General features: G+C 31.9%; 1 protein-coding gene and 1 long non-coding RNA gene across 3 annotated transcripts; both read left to right on the top strand.

Annotated features, from left to right (window-relative positions):
* The first annotated feature begins 7,083 nt into the window (after positions 1–7,083).
* LOC109341184 (single-stranded DNA-binding protein WHY1, chloroplastic-like) lies at positions 7,084–13,986 on the top strand. Of its 2 annotated transcripts, XM_019579029.1 has the most exons (8): positions 7,084–7,383; positions 7,918–8,024; positions 8,171–8,263; positions 12,225–12,319; positions 12,847–12,920; positions 13,144–13,232; positions 13,653–13,707; positions 13,741–13,986. In XM_019579029.1, the coding sequence occupies exons 1-8, from the start codon at positions 7,155–7,157 to the stop codon at positions 13,770–13,772; spliced, it is 774 nt and encodes a 257-aa protein (XP_019434574.1). In that variant the 5' UTR covers positions 7,084–7,154; the 3' UTR covers positions 13,773–13,986. The 2 variants fall into 2 exon arrangements, with proteins under 2 accessions (XP_019434574.1, XP_019434573.1); XM_019579028.1 differs by having other exon boundaries at positions 7,085–7,383; positions 13,653–13,986.
* On the top strand, positions 9,428–11,819 carry LOC109341185. The gene is made up of 2 exons (XR_002106911.1): positions 9,428–10,781; positions 11,073–11,819. It is a non-coding gene; the product is annotated as an uncharacterized LOC109341185 (long non-coding RNA).
* Positions 13,987–21,804: the final 7,818 nt, after the last annotated feature.

The following is a 21,804-nucleotide window of genomic DNA, read 5'->3' as shown; positions in this document are numbered from 1 at the left end:
CGAGTAAAGCTTATATAGTCTTTAATAAAAGAACTCTAGCCATGGAAGAATCTGTTCATGTAACTTTTGATGAAACCAATCATGTTTTAAAAGATGTGATATCCTGTGATGAAGACGACTTGCTAAGTTCCTCAGCCAAAGAAAATTCTATTATTGATGTTACAACTGAACTTGAAGAATTGAGAAAATATGATAATCTATCTTCTCAAGAAGAACATATTCACTCAGATCTACCAAAAGAATGGAGAACTCATCGAAATCATCCTATTGACAACATCATCAGTGATATAAGTAAGGGTATAACCACTCGTAGAATGCTTGATGCTTATCTAAACATAGTCTTCGTCTCTCAGATAGAACCCTCCAAGATTGATGATGCAATCGAGGATGAACATTGGATTCTTGCTATGCAAGAAGAATTAAACCAGTTTGAGAGGAATGAAGTTTGGGAACTTGTTCCTAGACCGAAAAATAGGCATGTAATTGGAATTCGTTGGTGGGTCTTTAGAAATAAATATGATGAAAATGGTGTTATCGTTAGAAATAAAGCTAGACTAGTAGCCCAAAGATACAATCACAAAGAAGGCATAGACTTTGATGAAACCTTCGCTCCAGTTGCTAGACTTGAAGCTATTAGGCTATTACTTGCATATGTTTGTTCTCTTAATTTTCAATTATATCAAATGGATGTTAAGTGAACTTTTCTCAATGGCTACATTCAAGAAGAAGTGTTTGTAGAACAACCTCCTGGTTTTGAAGATTACAAAAATCCTTCTCATGTCTATAAGTTAAAGAAAGCCTTCTATGGTCTAAAGCAAGCTTCACAAGCGTGGTACGATCGTCTAACAACTTTTCTGATAGAAACAGGTTTTACAAAGGGAAGGTCGACACTACTCTATTTATAAAGAAAATAAATCATCATACTTTATTAGTTCATATTTATGTAGATGATATTATTTTTGGTTCTACTAATGAAAATTTGTGTAGTGAATTTGGCAAAATGATGCAAGGAGAATTTGAAATGTCAATGATGGGAAAGTTGAACTACTTTCTTGGACTACAAATCAAAATAACTTGATAATGGCATTTTTGTGAGTCAAACCAAGTACTGCAGGGATTTACTAAAAAGATTTGATATGGATGACTGAAAGCCATTAGCTACTCATATGGGATCTAGCACATACATTGATACCGATGAAAGTGGAAAAAGTATTGAAATATCAAAATATCGAGGTATGATCAGATATCTTCTATATTTAACTGCCAGTAGACCTGATATAATGTTTAGTATATGTATGTGTGCACATTATCAGTCTAAACCAAAAGAATCTCACTTAGTTGCTGTTAAGAGAATTATGAAATATCTTAAAGGTACAACTGAAGTTGGACTGTGGTATCCAAAAGGAAGTATATTTGAATTGGTTGGATATTCGGATTCAGATTTTGCCGGATGTAAATCTGAAAGGAAAAGTACATTGTTGTGTGCCTGTCTAAGATATTCAATATCACCCTTTTAAGCAAGCACTGTTGATTTGAATTTATTCAACAATACTTATTTAAATGAGTGTTGTTAAAGGTGACATGTGTAATGAGCGCTCTTGTATGTTTACCTAAGATACTCAACATTCAACAACACTATTTTAAGTAAGCATTGTTGATTTGAATCTATTCAACAACGCTTACTTAAATGAGTGTTGTTAAATGTGTCGTTAAAAGTCACACATTTAATGACATTAGCTTTAATGAGCGCCGTTAAAAGTCATACATTAAAAAAATACTTGTTTTAGTTATCACATAATATGTATTTATGAAATTATTTAATTTTACTTTAAAAGATACAACTTGAGTAAATATTACATAGAAATGGTCCAAATTGTTAACAAAAACTCATATGCTAGTTTTTCCATATATGACACAACTTGGTCATTTATATATGAAAAACACAATTAGTTATTACTTCAAAAATATTCTAAATCATCAACCAATATTGTTAAAATAGAATATTAAGGTGGGTAATTTGGCACAACAAAAACTCATATTTGGTAAGTAAATTATTTTATTTGCTATTCATTCTCAAAAGTTGAACATAATATGACAACTAAATAATTTTAAAGAATTTTGATATTCAACAATGCTATTTTAAGCAAGCATTGTTGATTTAAATTCATTCAACATTGTTTGCTTAAATGAATGTCGTTAAAGGAGATATATCAACAATGTTCATTTTAATGAGCATTGTTAAAAGTCACACATTTAACAATGTTTGCTTTAGTGAGCACTGATAAAAGTCATACATTCAAACAAAAGCGCTTGTTTTAGTGAGGGCGAATCTTTGTTGATTTAAAAACAAAACCTCACACATATCATTCAGTATTCTATTTCTTTTACTCTTCTTCTTCTCTTAGTTTTTATCTTCAAGCAAGTTATTAACTTTTGGTTTCTCTCTTCGAGCATAAGGTGAATCATTATCTTATTTGACCTCACTTATTTCTTTTTGATTCATTCTTGTTGCTTGCATTTACATCTACGATAACAACTTATTTTATAATATAAGAAATGTCAATGTTGAATCTAGGTGGAGCTGTTAGTGATTTACCAAACTTAAAATCTCTGTATGTATTTCTTGTATTTGACTATTTTTTTCATCTATATTTTCTATGTAAATTTTGATTTGATTCTTATTATATTGAATTTGAACTATGTCTTTCTGTCCTCTTATTTCTTCAGTTAAGGGAGAGAAGAAATTCATGAATTTGTCCCCTATATCTTCATCACTTTTGTCCCTTTCATTACTACATATAATCTTTTGGGTTAATAGATTTGAAATAAGGAAGACAAGTTCATACAATGGTTTATGAATTGGATTTTCAAAATGATGTTTCTATTGTAAGTCTCTTATAAATGTGGTAGATTTGGACAAGCTTGTTATGTGTTTGATATAATGTTTGTGATAGATTTTGTCTTATTTAAAAAGTAGACATTTAACAACGCTTGTTTTAGTGAGCATGATTAAATGTTTACTTTCTACAACACTTCAAAAGCATTGTTGAATCTAACCCTATATACTACTGCGCTCACATAGACAGCACCCAAAAAGCATTGTTGAATGACAATTTTAAGCGTCGTTGGTTTGCTATCTTGACATAGTGCTCAGAGTCTCGTACCCAACCAGACCCATTGACATCCCTATTGACAGCTTCAAAATGCAAAAACGTTAAGTATTATTTCAACTCCAAAAACGAGGCATTGCATACAACCTCAAAACATTATCTATAATTATTTGATCTTATCAACATAATAATTATAAGAACAACATATATTCAAAAATAATCATTATAAATATTTTTCAGTGTGACTTATACAAAAATCAAATCGCAAAGACCAAGGGGTTTTTCCTACATGAAAGCCAATAATTTCAACATAGACAAGATATTTAACTATACATCAACTAAGTTCTTCTGATCTAAATTTACATCAATGAGTATTTATAGTGCAACTGCAACAAACCCAAACATATACATGGTGTAAAGTACAAACACAAGAAAAGACAAAGGGGGTAAGAACTAATTATGATGACCGCAAAGTAAAATTAATAGAGAATTAACATTAAAGTGACACAATACTTAATACAAATATAATCAACCACGATCAACAATAAGCAAATGATGTATGTTAATATCTTAAACAATGAGATATTTAAATCAACAATTAACATATCCTTCATACAATGCTTATGCATGTCAACAAACCAATCTTCAACAAAATGCTCGAAGGCTAAGATCCTAGTGAGAAAATAATTGGGAGTACATATTACCTTAACGACAAATAATAATTTCAATTACCTCAATTAAAGGTGATCATGTGGTAAGCTTAGTTCGATTTAGGAATCATCTTTATCGATCATGAAATGTGCAAGGGGTGCTAGAGGCCGCTTAGTTCATATTTAGGACTTTCTTGGTCATATGGGTTATAAGACCAACCCTCATTGGACCATCCCACCTAAGCAAACCCTTAAGGATTCTTGATGAACCACCGTTTCCATATCAAAATCCACAATGATATTCCTATCACAATATCTTTCTATTTTATCCAACTACAAGAATGTAATGCATACACACTAACTGAAGTTAGCTCATCGAGTATTTTAGTCAATGTTTTCTCAATTTTTCGTTCAACGAATATCTTTATGATATCATTGGCATCTTTGGTTAGCCATTGATTACACTAGACTCAACATTGCCTATATCATGAAATTATTGTACAAATTTACTAGTAGACCGAGTATAAAATATTGGAAAACTATTGAGATGGTCATGAAATACCTCAAGAGAACCATTAACCCATGGTTACATTATAAAAGGTTTCTCATTGTTAGTGAAGAATCAATGACTACATATTTAGCATATGAGATAATAGCACTACCGTTTGCTAGTTAAGAAGCAAGTTGATTAAGAGATTTGAATGTGGAGATTCCCTTATGGAAAAATTGATACTAATTGTATTGATCCATTGTGATAGTACCATGACTACTATAAAAATTAAGAATCATTTTTACAAAAGTAGGAAACAACAAATACTTCTTAGACACAACACTATTAGAGAGTTACTCTCAACTATAGTTGTTAGAGTGGATCGTGTACGCATTGATGTGAATAAAGGAGATCCTTTGACAAAAAGACTCACTAGAGAGAAAGTCCAAAATACTTTAAAAATAATAGGATTGTTTCCCTTTAAAGATGAGTTAATCTTGATGATAATCTGACCTAACTCATTGGAGATCCCAATAAATAGAAGTTCAATGGGTAATAACAAGTCATGAAGTGATATGAGAAAAACATGTTATATAAGAAGTGTGATTATTGAAGTAATGAAAGATTGAGTTAATAGAAACTCTTAATGAGATCCATACTCTATTTGGAGTATAATACCTAGGCTACAAGAGTACTCTTCGCTTTGTATGAAATTTTTGGCATAAGTTTGTAAAACATTCAATATATTGTGATAGACGTGCATGACCTTTTAACACCGGTCTATATGAGAATTTAGAAACCCGCTACTTTGATAGAGAAAAAGAGCCAGAATGGAATGATTTTGAATATAGATTCATTAGTAAAAAACCATCTCCCACTTTTGAATTGCCAAAACAAGAACTGTACGTAAGAATTGAAGCGCCAAAGGGAGAATTAGGAATTTTTTTAATGGGTGATCAGAATGGTTTTCCTTGGAGATGGAAAATTCGTCCACCCATCGACTTTAATGAATACCCCTTGAAAATGTTATATGGGATTTGATTTCAAAGAAAAAATTCAAGTCATAAGACACATTTGTTTATGTACAATTTTGTAAAGAGAATAAAGTTTGTATTGGTGTGAGGAGAGAAGTTATGTCCTCACCCCACTAATTAATAGACATTTGTGTTATTTTACTCTTTTTTTCTTTTTTATTTTAAAAATAAGTAAAAAAATAATCATGTGTCATTGACTAACTGGTGTAAGGAGAGAAATTATCTCCTCACATCAAAAAATCATTTATCCTATTTTATAAAACCTATTGCTACTCTAATGTATTTCTTTTTTCAAATGAGAGTGTGAAATGAAAAAAGAGAAGTCTCCTACTAAGTAGAAGAAACACTTAAAAAATATTTATAAGTAAGAAATGTGCTACTTGGATGTTCAGATGTTATGATTGATAATCTATTTATAAATTTTTCGGTAGTACCATAAAATGTTTTAAGAAGAGTGGCTTAGTCCGCGACTCAGCCAACAATTTTGTAGGTCCCATAAATTTGTTTTTAATTCGTTTCAATTATGTAGGCATCAATATATTAAAGTTTTGTGAATTTCTAAAACTGCATCCTGATTGCAATTATCATAATGTGCATTGTTTTCCTTTTGCTCCGAATGTGTGTCATCTTTTGTTGTCAATGGATGCTTTCAGGCTGCTTAATCCATTGCTTATTGCTTTACTAAATAGAAAGAGCTTTTCTCTTATTCTTGTAAGTGGGAACCAAAAGTTGGTGGCGAAGAAAGACAACATTCAGGCAAGGTGTCGAGTGGTGTGATACACTAGAGTCAGACTTCTCTCCGGCGGTAGAGAGAAATATATGTTTTTTCTTTTAATTTTAAAAGTAAAAATGTATTTTAATTATAAATAAGAATAATACAAGTGTAATTATATGTATTGTTTTTTTTTTGTTATTTCATGCTACTTTCCTATGAGCATTCTGATTCGCCCCACCAGTACAACTCTGAAGGGAATTTAGCAATTGTCTCCCTTCTTTTGTTTTGTTAGATATTAATATACGATAGTGGTTAAATATTACCTTCATTCTCTATATCATTAAATGATTTTTTTTATAGAAATTGTAGGTAATATTGAAATTTTAAATTTTGAGAGGAACTTAATTTCAAGTGTAGGATAATATATATTTTAAATCGCGATGAATAAGAATTTGGATTTTTTAGAAGCTTTCATTTTGTTTTAACACTTTTGTTCTATAATAATTTTACTGAAAGATATTTTATAATATCATATTAATTTTTATATCTAACACGATCTCATGTCTGTTTTTCATATTTTTTTAATAAGGACTTAACATGTATGTATTGATAATAATATTTTTTACATATCATCATTCAAAATTTAATATAAATAAAAAATATAATATTTATACACATTCTAAACGTCATTTATTTGTATCATTTGTTAAAATAATTTTTAGATATAAATAGTGGATGATATAACAATAATATAAAAAAATTCTTTCACTAATTATATATGTATATCTTTTCTTCTTAAATTAATAGTGAGAGTATAAAAGAGTTTTCACTTGCCCTACTTTAATATTAAAACACATTTTCATATTCATACATTGTTAACATAATCTTTTTATACTATTAATATTTTATTTGTATTATTTTTATTTAAAAATTAATGACTATTAACCATGAATGCTTGATGATGAAATTACAGTGTAATATATTAAAGGCATACCTATTAAATCCATTAAAATATTTTTAACAAAGGGATTTCTACTTATTTAAATACCACCATAACCCATATATAATGTTTGTTGTTCCAAACTTCCACATTTGATTGAGACAAGAAATCAAATAGAAGATAAAGAAGTGAGAAGAGAGGAGTGGTGAGTGAAGATGTTGCAGCCACACTCTTGTTCAGCTCCAACACAATCCTCTATTACTATCCCAAAACAAACTTTCACTCCAAAGTTCATTCCTTTAAGACGCTCTTCTTCTATATCCACTTTCTCCTTCACTCTCCAACCATTCTCTATAAGATGCCGCCATCCTCAGTTCTTTGAACCCAAACCATTCCCATCTTCCCCACAAGCACAACGTTCAACACCTCCAGCACTAGCACCAGGTACCCTTAATTGGAGCCAAATTCTGCTTGGTTTGTGAGAAAAGTTGAATGGTTTTGTTGTTGAAAAGAAAATTTAATCCAAAAAATGAGCTTTTTGCTATGTCTTTTGCTAACTGCCAATTTAGAATAATGGGTAAGCTCAGAAATTGGTAAAGATTGGTCTTTTTGAGGCCACTCTTTTTGTTAGTACAAGAGGGTGAGCATGTCGCACCAGTAAGGTTACACTAGTAACTTGAACTTCATGAGTTCAAATCCTGAAAATAACTTATTCACTTAAGGTTGTGTACCCATGCCCAGTAATTAAGAGTCGGGAATATCATGAACTGGCCTACCATTTCGGAGTCTCTTGCGCTGGAATACCCTTTTGTTCCTTTTGGTATTATCATATAGTTATAATTGTAATTTTTAACTTGTTATTTGTGTTTACCATTTCGGAGTCTGGTGCACTGGAATACCCTTTTGTTCCCTTTGGTATTATCATATAGTTATAATTGTAATTTTTAATTTGTTAATTGTATTTGTGTGTGTATTTAGCTTCAGTTGGAGCTTTGCCGCCTAGGGTTTATGCTGGTCACTCAATTTACAAAGGGAAGGCTGCACTCACCGTCAATCCTAGACCTCCAGAATTTCAATCCACGGAAGTATGCTTTGTTTTGGTTTTTATTTGTTCTTTGTATTCCTGCAAAATGTGTTGTATATTCTTTTAATGTCATGATCGTGTTCAAGTTGTTTCAGTGAATTGTGAATAGAATGTTTGATTATGGATGGTTTTTGGTGTATTTTGCAGTCTGGGGCATTCAAAATATCAAGGGAAGGTTATGTGCTGCTTCAGTTTGCTCCCGAAGCTGGTATGCGCCGATATGATTGGAACAAGAAACAGGTCACTTATGCTTCTTCTTGTTCTGTAACTTGGTCGGTAGTGGGATACCATATTACCAGAATATCTATAGGTTCTATCTTTGTGTTATATGTGAAAACCTGAGTTTGGTGCCTTGGAAATACCATAAATTCAAATTCTTATATAATCTAAGAGTACTGCATCAAGTCCACTAAAACCATAATACTACTTATAACCATATTGGCCGCTAGATTAAATTTAGTTGCTTTTAATAAATTTAGATCAAATCTTAAACTTCTGGAGCACTGCTAAGAAGTTTTAGTCAGTGGATGGTTAAAGCTCTTTTATCTTTGCTCTCCAGATGTGAAAACAGATTGACATGTGCATTAGTTTGTTAAGACTTAAGAGGCTAGCATGTGTGCCTGATCTGTGCTTTTCTATCTGAGGAGAGGAAACTTACGTGAGTGGGGATATATTGACTCCAAGAGTAAGTGGAGAAATTTACTCCAAATCCACACCCTTTATTTTTCTATGATGTAACAGCTCTTGTTTCTCTACTAAAAATGTCACGCGACTGGCTTCTCTTAATTCAAAATAGTTTTAAGTCAGAGAAGAGAAGAGGGAAGCTAATGAATGAATCCACTACCTATGCTGATGAAAGGAATTCCTACTTTCCCCTCTGATAAATGAAGCCCCTTCATAATCTTAGTTCTGCGGGATCCTAAAGGCTCAAACGACACCTTTTTGCTCGCGAAAGGGTAAATAACAAGACTATTGAATTTTATGCAGTGCAAGTTGAAAGGTAATTATCAAATATACACATTAGTCCTTTTCAACAATTAGGTAAAATTCTGTGGAGTATAGTAACATATATGAACAATATCTGACATGCCTCATTACCAAAACTCATAATATATTGGACAGGTTAAAAATGATATGACACCATTGTTGTGTTAGCTTGGTGTTAGACTCTGAAAACTGGATCTGATGGTGACCTTAGCCTTCTTTCTGTGGCTGGGGTAATGAAGGATGTGTTTTGTATAGCTGTGACAATTATATTATGATTATGTTCGGTTATGATTATAATCGATTATTATAACCTGAATCTGTTTATGTTTGAGAATGTTTGCTGAAAATGGATTTTAAAATAATATTTTTCTTCTGCATTGTTTGAAAAATTATTTTTACAGATAGTAGATTACAAAAGAGGGTATGGAGTTATAATATATGCTTATGTTATTAATATTTGGAAAGAGGGGTGTGATAGTCTTTTTCACAAAATAATCATTGAAAAATAATCTAAAGTCCTCATTGTTTGATGTGGGAAGAATGTTCATTTTTTCTTTTCTAAAAGAAAATGTATTTAGAATTTAAGCTTAGAATCGAAATAAAAAATAAGCATGAAAAAAGCAATGAGATGCTTTAAACTTGCACTAATCATTTGCAAAACATCCACGAAAGCAAAAGGAAAATTGTTGGTGAGCATGGTCGACCAGTGGGAGTAGTCACATGGCTAAGATGTGAAAGAAGATCATCACATAACTTTTTAGCGGAGAAATAGGAGCCACTTGTTCATTGTAAAATAATGGTGCGGGTTTGAACTAAGTTTCTCCACTTACTCTTGGGAGTAAATATATTCCCACTCTAGCTAAGTAGTTAGTTTCTCTTCTATTATTATAAATAGTCATTTATATTTCAAGTTATCCTACCGCTAACCAGTAGCATATGATATCCGCTTTTCAGAAGGCATTTTTAATTTGTCTGGTTTCATGAAGACTATCATAACGATTCTAGTTGTAAAGATAACTACCTAAGTATCTGCAAAGAGATAGATAGAGAAAAGAGAGGGAGATAATTCTCAATACTTTCTGTGTTTTGAGTTTTATTGAATTGAATGAATCATCACAAAAGAGATTCAACTCTATTTATAGAGCTTGCAGACAGACTCTTTAAAAAGAGTGTTAGCTTCTTAACTAAGCTAACTAACTATCTAAAATAAATAACTGACCAAATTCTATTCCCTAATATTCTCCCTTGAACCTCAGGGTGGGAATTTACATCACAAAAATTAAAAACTCAAACGTTTGTTCCTAAGATAACAAAATCTTGTAGAGGAGAGAGCCTTTGTAAGAATATCTGCAGTCTGAAAGTTGGCAGGGATATGCTTTATCGAGAGTTTTTTATCTTGAACCTTTTCTTTGACAAAGAACAAATTGAATCCTGTGTTTGGTTCTTTGATTGAGCACAGGGTTGTGAGCAAGAGCTACAATACTCAAATTATCACACAATAAGAGAGGGCCAATATATATGAACTGAAGTTCAATGAATAAAGACTGTACCCATCGAAACTCCGGAGCTAACAGAGCTAGGCTTGTACTCAGCTTCTGTACTAGACCTTGAGATAATAGTTTGCTTCTTTGACCACGATTAGATTATTTCTTAGGAACAAGCAAGCATCAAAGATAGACTTTCTATCATCACAATCAGAAGCCCAGTCAGCATCACAGAATCCTGTTAGTGGTAAGGGAAAGACAGGTGAGATAGGCTGGAGTAGAATTCCGTAGGACTGAGTGCCATATAAGAATCTCAGTCCTTTTTACAGCTGACCATTGTTCTTCAAGAGGACTGGAAAGAAATTGACACACCTTGTTGACAGATTAGGCAATATGAGGTTTTGTCATAGTAGAACACAGTAGAACTCCTACTGTAGATCTGACAATGAAGGATTCTCAAAATGATTGGAAGCTTCCTCAGTCAATTTTATGCTATGAACCATAGGAGATGATAAAGGTTTAGCTTCACTCCAGGTAGCCCTCTCCAACTGATCCTCAATATACTTAGATTGAGTAAGTAATAAAGAACCATTGGTTAAGAATTTAACTTTTATGCCCTGTTTCTACCATGTGTTTATGGTTCCTTTCCGCTGTCCCACTTTGATGACGAGTGTGACGACAAGTGACTCAATGAATTATCCCTAAGGATTGTAGGTGATTAGTGAAAGGCTTTAATTCACCTCAATCACTTTTGATTGACTTAATAGAGTAATTGAGTTAAGTTTTAGCCATTTCAATTAAGTTTTGGAAAACAGATAAAGTATCTCGCTTTTTCTTTAGCTAGAAAATCCAAGTGTGTCTAGTGGCTACATCCACTATAGAAAGATAGCATCTAAAACCAGTAATAGAGTATATAGGAGCTGGACGCCTGGACCCCATAAATCCAAGTACAAGAGTTCAGAGGGAGCAAAATACACATTTGTAGAATTATGTGCATGAAGCCTGTGATTTACCAACACAGCATGCAGAACAAAAATAAAAAAACAGTTGACATGAGGTATATTACAATTGTTTATTACATGAGTGATAACCTTCCCATGAGCATGTCCAAGTCGACAATACCAGAGTAAATAGGATGAACAACTGTGAGGTGCTTCTCTAAAGGCAGCAAGTATAGTACTAGAAGAGTGCAAACTAGATGTATTATTAACAAATGGTAAACCAAGCTGAGCAGTTTGAGCTGAGACAGAAGAATGCTTAGTAACTGGAAGAGGTTGTAGATCATAAAAGGCATAGAGTCTCTCTTGAGTAAGAGTTCCCCTTAGTAAAATCTGATCAGAACCCTATAGAATGAAACTTAAAATAGCAAGTGCTGTCTTCACTCTTTAGAAAATTGTGAAACACTTAGAAGATTTTTAGTTATCGAAGGAACCAAAAGAAGATTATCATTACAATAGAGATTCAGCTCTATTTATAGACCTGGCAGACAAACTCTTTACAAAGTGTGTTTTCTTCTTAAGTAAGCCAACCAACTATCTAAAAATAACTAACCGACTAAATTCTATCTCCTAATACTAGTTTTCTAACCTTATATTCATGGTTTTGTGCAATATAATCCCCTCCTCAATGCAACATGAAGACATGATTGTATTGAAATTTATAATTCTGTTGACAAATATTAGTCTTGTAGTTTTTAACGTGAGTTGATTGTCTAGTTTGCTTGAATGCAGGTGTTCTCACTATCAATGACTGAAATGGGAGCTCTTATTAGCCTTGGTGCAAAGGAGTCTTTGGAATTTTTTCACGATCCTTTTCAAGGGAAAAGGTAGTTCCAATGTTATACCTTCTAATTATTGTACTGGATGATCCAACACATCGGAAAATCCTGATCGTTGCTTGCTTAATATATTGTGATACAAATATTTTCAATGTGCATGGGAAGGGAATCTGATGGTGTCTTCATACCATGGAGGAGATAAAAAACATGTAACATAACACTTTATATGTATTCATATAAAAAAGATGGCTCAGTGAACATGACCTCTGCCTGGTAGGGACTGAGGAGAATAGATGCATGCAGCCTAACCTCCACAAGCGGAGATGCTGTTTTCAAGATTTGAACTTGTGACCTCTTATTCACTAAGCATTAACCTTACTATTGCACCAAGACTCACCCTCAACTATATATGTATTCATATATAAATACTAAATAATTGTGCACTGTTTAATAGGTTTTATAATTTTATTGCTATTTAATTATTATTATCTTGGGAGGGGGTTTCCATGTCATAAATTGTGGCTGCTGTAATTTTATCATTTTAAACCTTTTTTGCCAATTCTCTTGTTATGCAGTGATGAAGGTAAAGTCAGAAAAGTTTTGAGGGTGGAGCCACTTATGGATGGTTCTGGTCACTTATTTAACCTCAGTAAGTCTCTTTCTTCATCAAATTTTGTTGCTATTATCTTATCAATTTTATTTTACTTCCATGCTATATTGAAATTTTTGGGATGTTATGAAACCTTCCCGTTATTTATTGTCTGAACTGCAATATTTTAATGGTTATCACGCTGATAAATTTTTTTATCGCAATGTAATCACTTGAAAGAATATACACCTGTGACCTGACTTTGTTATTGCAATTTTTTAAGGTGTTCAAAACACGCTTGAGAACATAGACGAAAAGATCTTCATTCCTATTACGAAGGCAGAGCTGGCAGTTCTCAGCTCACTTTTCAATGTATGCTCTCTCTCCACGAACTTTCTAACACCTCTTTTACATTGCTATGATTCTCTGATAGTACAATGGAAAAAATGTAGGAACAGAAATGGGTGATCATTATCCCATTTCGTAGAAATTAAAACTTTGAAAACATTATTGCTGCAATATTAGCGTAACCATCTCAGTCCATATAATTCATTGTTTAGCCAAATTAGGGTCATGCCTTTTGTAGCAAGAAGTCATGAAAAATACAAGGATTTTATGACCTTAATATATTTGTCATTTCAGAAAGGCAATTTAGCATATTGAATAGCTAGCAGATCATTGGAAAAATGTTTGGTTATGTGTATTCATTACTATGGTTGTATATATAGGTTTGTATCTACAATGAGCTTTTTGCACATTCTGATTGTTTCTGTTTGCTGCTTTTCTATGCAGTTTATCATGCCTTACCTTCTAGGTTGGCATATCTTTGGAAACTCCATAAAGCCAAATATTTCTGGCAGAGCTAATAATTCCAACCCAAAATATGGAGGAGACTATGAATGGAACAGATAGTGATAATTTTCTGATGTGTCTGAAATTCTTGGAGTTGGAGGGTACACCACCATGTTGGAGCTTCTCAAATTTGAAATATGTTACGTTATTTTATTCTGTTAGTTTATAAGTGTTTGAGAAATGGTGATATAGTATAATTATGTAGAGTAGTCATTTTTATTTATTTACTCATTTCCTTCCATGGAATTTTTGTTATACTCTTTTCCTTTCTTAATTGGTCTGTTGTTTATTACTCTTCCCCTTTTTATGAACAACTCAAAGTTTAGCCATAGAACATGATGCTAAGCTTTTTTTTTTCTCCTTAAAATAATTAGAGCCATGAGAGGCTAGTGCACTGAGATAGTGAGATGTTCTTTTTTTATTTTATAAAATAATTAAACGCACGTATTTTCTTCAAATCATGCCTAAAATTGTGTCAACTTTGGCAGAGAAGCTTGATTTTTCGCCAGAAGTCCTAAATTGAGTATTTTAAGTTAAATAAAATGTTTTGCAGTCTTAGTTGGTGATAAATGTAATTTTCAAATATCAATAGTTCATACCGAAAATTAATAACCATTTTGCATTTTCCCATCTCCAAGTGATGGTCTGATCAAAATATTTGAGCTAAAACATTAGAAAAGCCCAATATTGATCCAGACTCTCTAAATGATTCCATTGCACAGTCTGAACCTCATATCCTTATCCATTGAATTAACACCCATCACTTTAGACATTAAATTACAACCCCAATAACAGCATTTGTTAAAATACTGACTTGAATGTCAGATTCTCTAGTGCCGAAGTAAATTCACTCTAAGGAGAATGAATCATTAGGAGGCCTGCCTTGGAGTCTACTTGGGTTCCAGGTAAATATGCATGTATCTGGAATTCTGCATCCACCTCTCTGTAGCTACAGTTGTAGCTTCACATGTGTAATGTTCCTTATTATATGTTTGTGAATTGAGTTTTAGAGGGGAATGAAGAGGAAGAGAAAGCTTCAAAGTCATCTTACAAGTGTATTTTATTTAATGGTTCACAAACTTTCCCTTTTCTCTATCCCCTCCAAAACTCTACTCTCAAACAGACTTCATCACATGCCCTTTTGGACTATGCCATTGACTTGGAAAATTTTATGTTTACATGCCAAGTTTATATTTCATTGTAGGTTTTATTTGAAAGTGAGATTTTGGAGGAAAAATGGAAGGGAAATGATGACTTTGGAAAACCTCCCCTTGGTTGGGAGTTGGATGAAAGAGAGGAGAATGTTTTGGAGCGTCTTTCAAACCCTCTAAAACTCTCTATGTGTCTAATTTTGAAGTTCCCACAATTTGAGGTTTTTTTAAAGACAAAATTTCAAAATACCTAAATATTTTTAGTAAAATTATATAATTATATATTATTGTCAATTTCTCATTGTTAACTATATTTTTACATGAAACATAAAAAATATTCTTACATTATCATTAGTTTATCCTCATCATCTAAATTTCATATTCCCAAACAAAATAGAGGATTGCCTTCCTCTTCCCTTCCTTCCTCTTTTTTCCTAACCCTTTAATCTTGCTCCTTTTCTTTCCCTCATAACTCCCAAACATAGCTTCCGAGGGAGAAGGAGAGAGTCCACATGTGAGAATTTGTTCATGAGCGATCAAACTTCAAGTTCCGCACATACTTTCTGCTGGTGAAATAGAGCTGATGGTTGTACAACATTGTCCATAAAGCAATAAAATAAGGTGTATATAATAAATAGAAGAGAAGAATATAAAAGAGTTTGTTAATGGGTTCATCCAATTGTGTCTATGCCCCTAAGAGTGTTGAATGATTATAAAGATATTAATAGAGAGTAAGAAATATAAGTACTAATACACCCATGAGTAAAATGCCCATGTGGTGTTTCTAGCTGATGCACATTGTAATAAGCAACTTGAACCCAATATATAGTATTAGTTTCTCACTCCAATCCAATACTAGGTAATGTAAGACTTCATGTAATGATATATTTTAAATATCCTTAATAATCTTCATATTGATTGAAATAGATGAATATCACATTTTTTAAGAAATTTACGTAATAATCTACACCTCAATGAATATGGCTCTACCTTGTTCAATGTCTAACTCTCTTTAACAGCTCTTCCACAAAAGAGCATGCTACCCCTTGAGCATAAGCCTTTCTGATTATCCTTGATGATATCATCGAGAGCCTAATTCTCCAAACTCGTGGTGCACCTTTCCGTACTACTGTCTAATGGAACATGTCGATAACTCTACATTGTTAGGAAGTCTTTCGATACTATGAAATATGTACACAAAAGTTCAACAACAATCGTCATTTTCATTAATCAGTCAAGTTGAACCTTGGAACTTCATTTGAAAGCCTCAACCGCCACCACCATTGTCTACTCTGACAATCATAGTTCAAAAGAACTATCATACTCCATCTTAAGGAGTATACCCACAACACACATCTTTCACCAATGTCAACCAATGCCCGACCACACTCTTGCATCCAATCCAATGCTCATATCACACTCTGCATCTCCATCGATGCACATGTTATATCCCGCATCCAAGCCAATGCCTGTATTACACCCTGAATCAAAGTGAACCAACACCCATATGATTTTGTGGATCCACTAGAAATTAACATCATTTACCATAACATCAGAGACACACCATAAAGATACTACATTTCTCATCTCAAATAATCACCCTCCTCAACATCTAGAGAGATATTTCTAGCTCTTGTTTTAGAGTCTAACTCAATATCAAGTCCCTATCTCTACATTGATCCTAATCTAATACACTGTCTTTTGGGGTTCTAGATCCAACATGGTTATGGTCCCTACCCCCACTATCATGTTTCCTTCTCCTTCAACTCATCTAATTTATCATCGCATAGTACCTTTGACAAACATTGTTCAACCAACATATCCTCCACCATTCACATCTACCAATTGGCTCTCATGCCAATTGTTGGTACAACAGATGCAACTACCAAAATATTATTAGAGAATAAAGATTACAAGTTTTAGCACATCCATGAGCCCAATGTCCATGATGTGTTTCTAATTGGTGCTTATAATTAATGCAAGTGGTAACATGAAACTTGAATCCAATATATATTCTGAGTCTCTCACTCCATTCCAGTCCTACGCATTATGAATGTCCCTCGTTCCATTGATCACCTCTTTTTATCTTGCAATTGTGCTATGAGTGCGTGATGTGATTTCTATGCGTGGCTTAAGATTTTGATCATGATTCTTCAATCAATTACAAATTTTTTTCATCTGCATGATTCCTACTGAAAGCTAGAAAAATGGAGGAAAATTTGGAGAATGTTGTGATTTTGTGTGGTATGGCACATTTGGGTGATGAAGAATGAAGCTATATTAAATAATAAAAAGGTTTGCCATCTTCATGTACTAAATTTAATCAAGTTAAAACATGGCATTGGTATTCTTCTAGCTGTGGCAGCAATTCTTGATCGTTGGTTTTTTATTTGTAATCACTATTCTTTATATTGAGTTAACTACTCTTTGAATCAATTACTCTATTGTTGTTTAAAAAAAACATATTTGAAGCAAATCCCAATACTTCAAATAAAATGTTTCAGACTGGAATAGTGGGTTGCTAACAGATAACTCATTAAGAATGCAACTCCATTGTTGCCTATAATCACAAAGTGACAAGAAAACAACATTCAGTTTTGCCTGAATTTAAATAAGCAAAAAGCCACTATTAATACAGTTACACCTTTTTACTTCTTTTAGTCATTCTCCTCCATTTTAGTGAAATATGGCTTGTATAGTGATGCTAATGTATAGTTATTTGATTGTTTAAATTTGGATTGTGTTATATATACACATAGATGATCACTTATTAGAATGAATGGGGATTTTTATTCCATTTTTTATGTCTCATTATGTCTAAATCCACTTGAAAGTTGATACATATTTAAGAAGGAAAATAAAAAAAATAAAATAACATTTTTATGTTATTCAGTGGAATATGATTAACTTAAGACAGGAGGACAAAAACTTTTTGAGTATAAAGGCCTGTTTCTATTAAAATTATATATAAATTATCTTTTGGATGTATTGGTTTTGTTCAGGTCATAATTATTTTACATACTCCCTCCATTCCATATTCTACATTTGTAGTTAATTTAGACTTTTTATTTTGTTTCAAAATTATTGTTGTTTTATAATTTGAAGGATGTTTTGTTTATCTTTTTATTTTTTTATCCTTGATAAATGTACTTGATATCTTATTAATTAATTTTATTTCTTCTTCTCTCTAGAAAATAAATAGGGGTGCTTTAGTCAAAATACTAACTTCTAAAAAACAAAAAAGATATGGAATGAAGAAAATATTTTACAAATAAAGAAATCTCATTTTACTTGTTTTACAACTCTTCCATTGAAAGTGAGGATTCTCCATAGTAGAACATAAAGTAGACACAATTTTGCATAAAATTTTATGGAAATACATCCAAATTAAATCCTAATTAGTTATATAGGGGTTTAGTAGAGCAAATGTAAGATACTAGCACTTCATGGTTGCACATGTAATTTTATTTTTCTCAACTTATCCTCCTATAAAATCAGTATATATCTTAGTGTTATTGTCCATGAGAGAATTGAGAGATAAAGTAAAGAATACACTGAATATGCCTCATAATTATTGATGAGAATGGAAGTAATCCTTTTATATAAAACAAGCCAAAAAGGAGAAATACCCCAACTTAATTAACTAATTGAACTCTAACTACACTCTATTTTAGGAAATTGGGCTAACAAACAAATAACCAAGGCAGACCAATAAGCTAAATTAAAGTAAGGGGCCAAAAATTTCATGAGGTGAGATCTAGTTTCTGCCTTTATTTTCATAAAAATAACTAAAGTAAATCGAGTTTTATAATCAATTAAGGTCAATAAATACTTGTGCCCAAAAATTGAAAGGGTGGAGTATGGTCCCCATATGTCTGCATAGAGGTCAAAAGGTTTGGAGCTATGAGTTGTGCTAATGGTAAAGGATAATCTTTTCCATTTAGCAATATGACAAACATAACAAGCATAATTCTCTGTATTGCAAACTAGTATAAGGGAAAATTGTTTAGAAAGTAAAACTAAAATAGATTGGTATACATGTCCAAATCTTATATGCCACAAGAGATCTTGAATAGGTTTATTTACAACAGTGTGAAAATTAAAAGAGCTGGAAAGTAAATGACTTGATTGGGGAAGTTTGAGCACATATAGACCTTGTTGCAGCCTAGCTGAACTAATCATCCTCTTGGTTGAAGAACTCTACATGATAATACATTGATCACGAGAAAATAATGAAATGGAAATTTAGGGTGTTGATCAACTTGTGCATATAAATTAAATTGACACAAAATTGGGGAACAAATAAGATATCATGTAGGGTAAGGTTACTAGTGAGTTTGATAGTTCCTGAGATTTTTGTACAAACTCTATCACCATTTGGTAAGGTGATGAGAATTGGCGATACGACCTTTTGTGTGCTAAAGTATTTCAAATTATGGCTTATGTGGCCTGTGGTTCCAGTGTCTAGGAGCCATTGAGAGACCATGATACCCGAAGAAGAGTTAGGAAGGTCAACATTCACAACAAAATTGGCGACATGATTAGCATTGAACTTGTTCTAGTTCAGAAGGTGCAAAATGCCTTGCATTTGTTCTTTAGTGAAAAATCTGCCAATGTCTTGGTTATTCTTGGATGAATTGTTTCCTTCATTATCAAGAGCAGAAACCATGGTATGATTCACCCTTCTTCTAGGTCTTTTGGACTAAAACCTTGGAGGATATCCATACTTAAGGAAGCATGTTTCAACACTGTGATTTGTTCTATCACAAAAGGTGCAATATTTGTTCTTTGTGTAACACCTAAAATTTTCTATTTTTATGTGAGTGAAAAATATAGATTTTCTTTTATAGATTTATCTAAAGATAGATAAATATAATTTTTAAATGAGTTGTTGATCTTTTAATGTTTATCCAATAAGTTTATGATTTTATTTTAATTTAAAAGTAACGTACTTTGATGGTTATCTTGTAGTAAAGTGAATCGTTATCTTCCAAGAGTTAGACTTGTCTCAAAAATAAATTCTAAGATAGAAATCACATTGAATTACATTATTCAAATATTCAAATATTTTTGTAACACATAGTGAATTTGCATTAAATATGTTTTGTGAGTATTCATATGTTTTGCATTAAATAGTTGATAATATTTATATTTATAACATTATTTTATTCTGATTTGAATCTTTATATTTATTACAACATTTATCCTAAACTAATTTTGTTGGCATATTATATTATAATTAATAATTATTTGGGTTAATCTTTAACAAAGTTACCCTCTAATATTATCTAGATGATATGTGATTATTCATTTGTGACTATCTTATTTATCTTAGTTACTTGAGATGAAACAAAATTTTATTATTTTAATAAGAATAACATTAAAATTAATTTTGAGTAGAACGTTAACCTAATTAGTAACTAAAAAATATATGTGATGAGTGGGGAGAGAACAATAACCAGAAAAGAAAACTGCACTTACAAACGGCAATTTGTAGAAGAGAAAGAGAAGAGAACACAGTAAGCAATTTTATACCATTTTTCTACTCATTGAATCCAGTGATTGATGAATTTGTTTTCTTGTCTTTTACTGTGACGTTACCTTTTGCAAAGAGATGACGTTATGCTAAGTGGAAGCCATTATAACCTAGGCACATGAACATTATTGTTTTGATGATTTTGCTTTACAAAGAGATAACTCTATGCTACCTATTTGTCATTATATTATTATATTCCGAGTGTTATTTTGTTTTACTATACTAAACCAATGCAATTACCAATGATTTATAAATAAAATCCTTTTGAATAAAACTATATTGTGTCTCCATTTATCTTTCATGCATTTAATTGGTTTTATTGCCACTGTGAATGTGAATAGAGTAAACTCAATACATGAAGAAAATCATTCCTCTCACTCTAGGCAGCAATAAAGTTAATTAATTGTAGGAATCATGATTATTTTCTTCTTCTCTTTTATTGTTCCTTCAAACCTTTTATGCACTCAAAAATTATATATCTTAATATATTTTAGTTTAATCACTACTTGTACAAGATCTGGAAAATTGAAATATCATTTTCTAAGTGTATATGCATATTTATGAGTAACAACAATTGCAAACATGAAATAAATAAAAGTACCATTCAATTTGATTTTATGCGTGATTTTGTAACTTAGTTTTCAAATTCTAAGTAGTAATAGTGTGTAATTATTTATTTAGTCTATGATGCAATTTCAATGCTAACATGGTAAGTAATTGGAATTCCTATGTGTACTTTTGCTTTATAAATTATTGATCAATAATAGACTAGTTATTAGTTTTAGTTAGAATAGAATTTGATTGATTTATTGAATGTTATTGACATATGTATGAGAAGAGATTCTAAAGGTGAAGGAGACAACGAGAAATTTAGTTTGTTTACTGGACAAGGAGCTTACGCAAACCCAGGTGAGGGAGAAGACCATTGTGGTCTTAGAGTATTTCATTAAAGTTTTTCCTCTCCGATTCCCTCAAAAGTCGGAGAGTCTTGTAGATTAGGAACTCCCATGGAAACTTGTTTCCATGTAAGAGTCCTTAATCTTTTTCATGACGATGTATAGAGTCTTAGATATTTGATTGTGCTGAAAATATGAGTATGAATCTGCTTTTGTGTAGCATAATGCGATGTACTCGCTTATGGTATTACATCGTCATGAAATGTTAAATAATCATGTTTGTATGCCTGTGAGTATTGTGACAAATTAATAATTGTGTTATGTGCTAAATGTTTGTGACAAGGTTCTAATTTAGAAATATCTCAATTGCAATTGTTATGTTATTGATTGTTGTATATTTGTATTGAAATGAAATATATATATATATATATATATAAAATTTTTGTACTGATTTCAAAATATATAACTTGATTATTGTATTTAATGAGAAATATAGATGTTAGTTGTTA

This window comes from Lupinus angustifolius, unplaced genomic scaffold (genome assembly GCF_001865875.1).
Source record: "Lupinus angustifolius cultivar Tanjil unplaced genomic scaffold, LupAngTanjil_v1.0 Scaffold_397_8, whole genome shotgun sequence".
In the NCBI taxonomy this organism is placed as follows: Eukaryota; Viridiplantae; Streptophyta; class Magnoliopsida; order Fabales; family Fabaceae; genus Lupinus; species Lupinus angustifolius.
The sequence above is the reverse complement of the archived record's forward strand: the minus strand, read 5'-3'. Positions and strand labels throughout refer to the sequence as shown.

Bases quoted from the DNA above. Each gene is read 5' to 3' on its own strand.
- LOC109341184 (XM_019579028.1), top strand. From the start codon at position 7,155: ATGTTGCAGCCACACTCTTGTTCAGCTCCAACACAATCCTCTATTACT. The intron at 7,384-7,917 runs GTACCCTTAATT...GTGTGTATTTAG, and splicing joins ACCTCCAGCACTAGCACCAG to CTTCAGTTGGAGCTTTGCCG. The intron at 12,320-12,846 runs GTAGTTCCAATG...CTTGTTATGCAG, and splicing joins GATCCTTTTCAAGGGAAAAG to TGATGAAGGTAAAGTCAGAA.